The following is an 8,612-nucleotide window of genomic DNA, read 5'->3' as shown; positions in this document are numbered from 1 at the left end:
ATATATGAAAATATCGATATCTAGTTCACAGGAAATATAGAATATAGAACCCTTGTCCATCAATGTTACTGGTTGTCCAAAGCAGAGGTATATAAAAATCTTTTTTTCTCTCAGAGACTGATATGATGAAATGTAGAAAGATTGAATCTGATCTGAATCTGATACAGAAGTATGAAGAGTTTGAGACTTTCTGGTTGATATGATATGCAGAATCACTTCCATGTTAATAAAATATGGTGATTGTTGATCGTGCTACAGCGTTCTAATAAAGTTTATCTCGAGTTACAAAAGCACTAGATCCCTTTAAATAAAATGACAAATGAAAACAGTAAAAACACAGTCAATGAAACCCCATAGCCACAGGTCTGTGTGCTACTGATGTAGACTGGATGGGTGCTTCCCAAATGCCACCCTATTCCATATATGGTGCACTACTTTTAGTTAAAATTAGTGCACTATATACGGAATAGAGTACCATTTGGGGCACAGACGATATGTATGATATGTTTACAACAATATGTTGGCACATTGATACATTACCTAATCCATATCATCATGACCACAGAGGGTCACAGAGTATCCCCCCCCCCCCCCCCCCCCCTCCCCAACTCCCGGCCTCCTACCATCCTGTAATGTCTCAGTTAGGTCCAACATGACTCACAAACTGGAGTCGATTTCAAACATTTGTTTAACTGCCGCAAACATCAAATTGAAGATCGTACGACCACACCACAACGCCCCCAAAAAAGTCACAGGTTGAAAAGCAGCAAATATTCAAGAGCACTGCTTTCCTTGGCTTAGTTTTCACATGCAAGAGGACTGTTGTGTATGTTGGTCTGTTGGTCTGTTTGTTTCGTTGTGTCTTTACCTCATACAGGTGAGATGCATAGCAGGCCCGAGAGGAGAGGCCTTCAGAGTAACTGGCTACGGTGGCCTGTAAGAGACATACAGTGCCATGATAGAAATAATTGGACTCTGCATGAAAAGGGGAGAGAATAAGAAGGATGGTTGCTCTTCAGTGAGAGAATTGTACTCCCCTTCCTGCTTCAAAACCACAGGTCTCAATAAAGTGTTGATAAAAATAGAAGTTAAACACCATGAACATGGTCTTTTTGTCATTGAAAATATCACTCAATAAACAAGCAGGCAAAAACGCAATTTTTAAACCACCAAAGAATTGTAATCTCACCACACTCAACACAAAAAAATAACTCTCTGTAACATGCTTTTCTTTTTTTTTCACAGAAATACATACTTTTTTTTGTCACGGCAACGCATGCTCTTACAAGTTAACAGCACTATCCAATCAGGATGCTCTTGCAGATAACAGCACTATCCAATCAGGATGCTCTTGCAGATAACAGCACTATCCAATTAGGATGCTCTTGCAGATAACAGCACTATCCAATTAGGATGCTCTTGCAGTTAACATCACGATCTAATCGGGATGCTCTTACATTAAACAGCTATCCAATCGGGATGCTCTTACAATAAACAGCTATCCAATCAGGATGCTCTTACAATAAACAGCTATCCAATCAGGATGCTCTTACAATGAATACACATCTATCCAATCGGGATGCGCTTACAATAAACATCTATCCAATCGGGATGCTCTTACAATAAACAGCTATCCAACCAGGATGCTCTAACAGCATTATTCAATCAGAGCTGAGCTACTGCGCCAGCTGACCTCACGGCAAAACGTAATCTAAGGACTTCTAGCAACAAATCAAGGAGCCAATAGTGATTCTCACTGAAAAACAGTTGGCAACACTGCTACTGCAAGCAGGACAGGGCAGGGGGCATTCCGTTTCAGAAGAACACACGCTGTTTTATTGCTACACATTTACTGGAATGACGGAAGGAAGATTCTGGAAGTTAGAAGCATCATTTATCCACTTTAATATAAACACACAGAAAACTGGACTCCAATGCAGCGGAAGGTGTCATCATGCATCCAACAATACTGGTGACCAACCCTGAACTGATACAAGGCCCCATCTCTAAGATAATAGCTGTCATTCTTAAATTCAAAGCTTTGTACATTTAAAAAGCTGTAATAAAGACTACAACACTTTGCAATAGACAATGTGGTTTGGCAGTTTGTATTGGAGGAATATGGTCCAGAAAATGTAATATGGTCCAGTCTGTGACAGACATTCTTGGCAGAATTACATTTATATAGAAAAGGGAGGAAATCTACATTGATCTGAAAGGCGATACAATTATAACACGTTCACTAAACTCAGCCTGTAGAATGGACCGTCGGTAAGGCAACAGCTCTGATATAAGATGCATAAGTAGGGTTGCAAAATTCTGGTAACTTTCCCAAAAATCCCAGGTTTACAGAAATCCTGGTTGTAGGATTCCTGTATTTACAGTTGATCCATTCCTAATTCCAAGTATCTTCCAACCTGGATTTCTGAATAACCTGTGAATGTTGGGAAAGTTACTGGAATTTTGCAACCCTAATCAGAGGGATAAAAGGGTCAACCTAAGGCGAGGTGAAGGAATGGTTAGGTAAGGTAAGGTAAGGTAGGGTAGGGTAAAGGAATGGTTAGGTAAGATAAGGTAAGGTGAAGGAACAGTTAGGAAAGGTAAGGTAAAGGAATGGTTAGGTAAGGTAAGGTAAGATGAAGAAATGGTTAGGTAAGGTAAGATGAAGGAATGGTTAGGTAAGGTAAGGTAAGATGAAGGAATGGTTAGGTTAGGTAAGGTAAGATGAAGGAATGGTTAGGTTAGGTAAGGTAAAGGAATTGTTTGGTAAGGTAAGGTAAGGTAAAGGAATGGTTAGGTAAGGTAAAGTGAAGGAATGGTTAGGAAAGGTAAGGTAAGATGAAGGAATGGTTAGGTTAGGTAAGGGAAAATAATTGTAAGGTAAGGTAAGGTAAAGGAATGGTTAGGTAAGGTAAAGTGAAGGAATGGTTAGGAAAGGTAAGGTAAGATGAAGGAATGGTTAGGTTAGGTAAGGGAAAATAATTGTTAGGTAAGGTAAGGTAAGGTAAAGGAATGGTTAGGTAAGGTAAGGTAAGGTGAAGGAATGTTTAGGTTAGGTAAGGTGAAGGAATGATTAGGTAAAGTAAGGTAAAGGAATGGTTAGGTTAGGTTAGGTTAAGGTAAGGTAAGGTAAAGAAATGGTTAGGTTAGATAAGGTGAAGGAATGGTTAGGTAAGGTAAGATAAGATAAGGTGAAGGAAAGGTTAGGTAAGGTAAGACCAGGGAATGGTTACATAACGTGAAGGAATCTTTAGGTAAAGTAAGATGAAGGCAATGTCATGCGAGCGAAGTTTGCATGGTACAGATTTCGGACCTTTGGCTAGTTGAAATTGTGTTCTACTAGCCCGGCTGGCCAGTGACCAAAATCCTTAAGTTCCATCTCCTCACAGAGAGAGAAAAGACTGGGTCCAGGACTATTTCTCTGTTCGTCTGCACCGTGGAACCACATTCTCTAGTGACAGTCCAGTAAAGTGGAACCACATTCTCTAGTGACAGTCCAGTAAAGTGGAACCACATTCTCTAGTGACAGTCCAGTAAAGTGGAACCACATTCTCTAGTGACAGTCCAGTAAAGTGGAACCACATTCTCTAGTGACAGTCCAGTAAAGTGGAACCACATTCTCTAGTGACAGTCCAGTAAAGTGGAACCACATTCTCTAGTGACAGTCCAGTAAAGTGGAACCACATTCTCTAGTGACAGTCCAGTAAAGTGGAACCACATTCTCTAGTGACAGTCCAGTAAAGTGGAACCACATTCTCTAGTGACAGTCCAGTAAAGTGGAACCACATTCTCTAGTGACAGTCCAGTAAAGTGGAACCACATTCTCTAGTGACAGTCCAGTAAAGTGGAACCACATTCTCTAGTGACAGTCCAGTAAAGTGGAACCACATTCTCTAGTGACAGTCCAGTAAAGTGGAACCACATTCTCTAGTGACAGTCCAGTAAAGTGGAACCACATTCTCTAGTGACAGTCCAGTAAAGTGGAACCACATTCTCTAGTGACAGTCCAGTAAAGTGGAACCACATTCTCTAGTGACAGTCCAGTAAAGTGGAACCACATTCTCTAGTGACAGTCCAGTAAAGTGGAACCACATTCTCTAGTGACAGTCCAGTAAAGTGGAACCACATTCTCTAGTGACAGTCCAGTGAAGTGGAACCCACTCCTTCTTCCTCTCTCTCTCATCCCTATTTCACTTTCACTTTCAGTGACTTTCTAACAGCTCTACTCTATCTCTCTCTTGATCTCCACTCTCTATCTGTCAAGGAAGATTCCTTGGTCACTATGGAGACAGTCTTCAAATCAGCCACTCACTCACACCTCCATCGCCGTGGGAACAGCCACAGAGGGCAGGTAGAGGATGGTGCTGTTTGTGGAGGTGGTTGCTGCAGTGGCTATGCCGGGGGTGGGGTTTCGCATCGTGGAATAGGTGGTCATGGTGGGGGCAGGGCTCAGTTTGGTGCAGATGTTGCTAATGGCTGAACGGTTGAACAGACTTGTCCGGCAGCGATCCAGGTTCCTGGGCTGATGCTGTGACCCCCTGCCGGGGATCCGCCCCTCCAGGAAGTACGTAAGCATCTGTCCTTTGCCCTTGACGCTGACCTTGCCACGGCACACAAAGTCATATTGACCCTTGATGATGCGCTGCACATCTTCTGTCACCTGGGGGTAATGTAGGACACATGATAACAAACGACAGCTGAATGATCACCTGCATAGTGTGTGTGTGTGTGTGTGTGTGTGTGTGTGTGTGCATCTGTGTGCGATATGTGTGCGTGATTGCGTGTGCGTGTGTCTGTACATTTGTGTGTGTTTGGGGTGCTGTACCTGTATCTTTCCCGGTAGTCCAGTGGTGTCCATCCTGCTGGCCACGTTCACTGTGTTCCCCCAGATATCATACTGAGGCCTCCGTGCTCCGATCACTCCTGCTACTACTGGACCCACGTTAATACCTACATACACACACGTGCACGCACGCACGAACGAACGCACACACACAGACACACGCACACACACACACACACACACCGACAGTGAAAATACATACATAATACATATCAGCATGGTCCTCACTGTGGTTTACACAAATCTACAAGCCAAGTTTCTGCTGTCACACACATGCACACGCACACACTTGCACACACTTGCACACACACACACACACACACACACACACACACACACACACACACACACACACACACACACACACACACACACACACACACACACACACACACACACACACACACACACACACACACACACACACACACACAGAGAGTCTGCTGACAGTATGGAAGTGTGTACATCAGGCACTGCAGTGACTAACTAGCAGGTTCAGGTTCCAAACAAGATAATGAATACAATAGAACCTAGGTCAATACTGCAGGGGCAGTATTGAGTAGCTTGGATGAAAGGTGCACAGAGGTGCCCAGAGTAAACGGCCTGCTCCTATGTCATAGTTGCTAATATATGCATATTATTATTAGTATTGGATAGAAAACACTCTGACGTTTCTAAAACTGTTTGAATTATGTCTGTGAGTATAACAGAACTCATATGGCAGGCAAAAACCTGAGAAGTTCCACTTCCTGTTTGAAATTCTTCTGGGGGTGCCAGATTTTCAACCAAGCTCTCATTGAAATTACAGCGAGATATTGATGAGTTTTCACTTCCTACAGCTTCCACTAGATGTCAACAGTCAATAGACAGTCAATAGACTGATGACTCTAATGTGAAGGGGGGCCGAAGGAGACAGGATTTAGTCACCACTGCCACGAGGTGATCACGCATTGAAGAGGCGTGTTCACGTGAGAGGGAGCTCCGTTCCATCGGTCAACTGAAGTCAATGTAATTCTCCGGTTGGAACGTTATTCAAGATGTATGTTAACAACATTCTAAAGATTGATTCAGTACATCGTTTGACATGTTTCTACTGACTGTAACAGAACTTTTGGACATTTCGTCATGTTATAGTGGTCGCGCTTTGTGACTTTGGTTAGGGCTTTTGGTAAACAATTCCAAAGTAGCTAACTGGACATAAATAACGGACATTATCGAACAAATCAAGCATTTATTGTGGACCTGGGATTCCTAGGACTGCATTCTGATGAATTCATCAAAGGTAAGGAAACATTTATCATGTATTTTCTGGTTTCTGTTGACTCCAACATGGCGGCTAATTTGGCTATTGTTCTGAGCTCCGTCTCAGATTATTGCATGGTTTATTTTTCCGTAAAGTTTTGGGGAAATCTGACACAGCGGTTGCATTAAGGAGAGGTATATCTATAATCCCATGTGTATAACTTGTATTATCATCTACATTTATGATGAGTATTTCTGTTGAAACGATGTGGCTATGCAAAATCACTTGATGTTTTTGCAACTAGTGAATCTAACGCGCCAATGTAAACTCTGATTTTTTTATATAAATATGAACTTAATCAAACAAAACATGCATGTATTGTGTAACATGAAGTCCTATGAGTGTCATCTGATGAAGATAATCAAAGGTTAGTGATTCATTTTCTCTATTTGTGGTTTTTGTGAAAGCTATCTTTCGCTGGAAAAATGGCTGTGCTTATTGTGGTTTTGTGGTGACCTAACATAATCGTTTGTAGTGCTTTCGCTGAAAAGCATATTTGAAATTGGACACTTTGGTGGGATAAACAACAAGATTACCTTTAAAATGATATAAGACACATGAATGTCTGAGGAATTTTAATTATAGATTTCTGTTGTTTTAATATGGCGCCCTGCACTATCACTGGCTGTTGTCATATCATCCCGGTAGCGGGATTGCAGCCATAAAAGGTTATTAAACCCTGCCTATTTCCACAATTTATCTTCTTAACTTCTTGCGAATATAGGGGGTGCTGTTTCGACTTAGCATAAATTGGTCTCCAGATTAAACTGCCTAGTACTCAATTCTTGCTCGTACAATATGCATATTATTATTATTATTGGATAGAAAACACTCTCTAGTTTCTATAGCCGTTGGAATTATGTCTCTGAGTGAAACAGAACTCATTCTACAGCACTTTTCATGACAGGGAGTGAGATTTCAGAAATCTTGGCCCCTGTTCCCAGGTCAGTTGTAATGTCCCTGTGAATGCTATGGGGATACAAACTACAAAAATACACTGCCTACGCCTTCCTCTAGATGTCAGTAAGTGGTGACAATTTGAATGGAGTCGATTGCGCAATCAGGGCCTGTATAAAAGACCAAAGAGCGGAAGTACATTTCTTTTCCTCCCTGCGCCTGACGCACGATGGACGTCGGACTGGCCTCCTTCCAAGCTGTTGTTTAGCCAGTAATATATCTCCGGTCATGTTTTTACTCGTTATAGGTGTTAAAAACATCATAAGGTAGTTAATTTAAACCGTTTTATAGCAATTTATATCCGTTTAGTGAGATTTTCTGGCATTTCTGTGTGACGCACTTCCAAGAGCTGGGCACTTTTCTAGTACATGCTGAACGTTAGTGGCCATTTCGACGGGACAAGAAGACATCTTTCGACCAAAAGACGATAAGACCGGAGAAAGGATTCATTGCCCAAGATTCTGATGGCAGTTCAGCTAATAGTAAGAACTATTTATGATGATAAATCGTTGTTCTGTCGAAAAATGTTAAACGCATATTCCGCCATTTTCTTTGGGGTAGCTTTGCTTTGGCGCACCCTGTATTGCACAGTAAGGATAATTTAAAAAATGTAATTCAGCAATTGCATTAAGAACTAATTTGTCTTTCAATCGCTGTCCACCCTGTAGTTTTTTGTCAAGTTTATGAGTATTTATTCATTAGACTAGATCACTGTCCAATATGGCGCCCGACATTTTCTGACCAGCTTGGCTACTTTTCTCATTGTATAACCACGATTTTTGTGGCTAAATATGCACATTTTCGAACAAACTCTATATGTATGTTGTAATATGATGTTACAGGAGTGTCATCTGAAGAATTCTGAGAAGGTTAGTGAGAAAATTAATACATTTTGGTGGTGATAATGCTATCGCTCTTTTTGCCGTGAATCAATGCTGGGGTAATGTTTGCACATGTGGTATGCTAATATAACGATTTATTGTGTTTTCGCTGTAAGACAAATCTGAAATATTGTCTGGATTCACAGGATCTGTGTCTTTCAATTACTGTACGCTGTGTATTTTTAAGAAATGTTTTATGATTAGTATGATTAGGTAATACACGTTGCTCTCTGTATTTATTCTAGTCGAGTTGTGATGGTGGGTGCAATTGTAAACTATGATTTCTAGCTGAAATATGCACATTTTCTAACAAAACCTATCCTATACAATAAATATGTTATCAGACTGTCATCTGATGAGGTTTTTTCTTGGTTAGTGGCTATCAATATCTTTATTTGGCCGAATTGGTGATAGCTACTGGTGGAGAGAAAAAATGGTGGACAAAGAAAAATGGTGTCTTTTGCTAACGTGGTTAGCTAATAGATTTACATATTGTGTCTTCCCTGTAAAACATTTAAAAAATCAGAAATGATGGCTGGATTCACAAGATGTGTATCTTTCATCTGGTGTCTTGGACTTGTGATTTAATGATATTTAGATGCTAGCATTTACTTGCGACGCTATGCTA

The 8,612-nt window shown here is 41.0% G+C and overlaps 1 protein-coding gene across 1 annotated transcript in view; it reads right to left on the bottom strand.

The window, feature by feature from the left end:
- Positions 1–592: 592 nt before the first annotated feature.
- adcy1a (adenylate cyclase 1a) overlaps positions 593–8,612 on the bottom strand; it is a 240,836-nt gene continuing 232,816 nt past the window's right edge. The window contains exons 19-20 of the mRNA XM_055943983.1: positions 4,826–4,950; positions 593–4,660 (exon numbers count right to left, since the gene is read on the bottom strand). Coding sequence (XP_055799958.1) covers positions 4,313–4,660; positions 4,826–4,950 — 473 coding nt within the window. The 3' untranslated portion in view covers positions 593–4,312. The remainder of the gene's footprint in view (positions 4,661–4,825; positions 4,951–8,612) is intronic.

This window comes from Salvelinus fontinalis, chromosome 14 (genome assembly GCF_029448725.1).
Source record: "Salvelinus fontinalis isolate EN_2023a chromosome 14, ASM2944872v1, whole genome shotgun sequence".
NCBI classification, from domain to species: Eukaryota; Metazoa; Chordata; class Actinopteri; order Salmoniformes; family Salmonidae; genus Salvelinus; species Salvelinus fontinalis.
The sequence above is the reverse complement of the archived record's forward strand: the minus strand, read 5'-3'. Positions and strand labels throughout refer to the sequence as shown.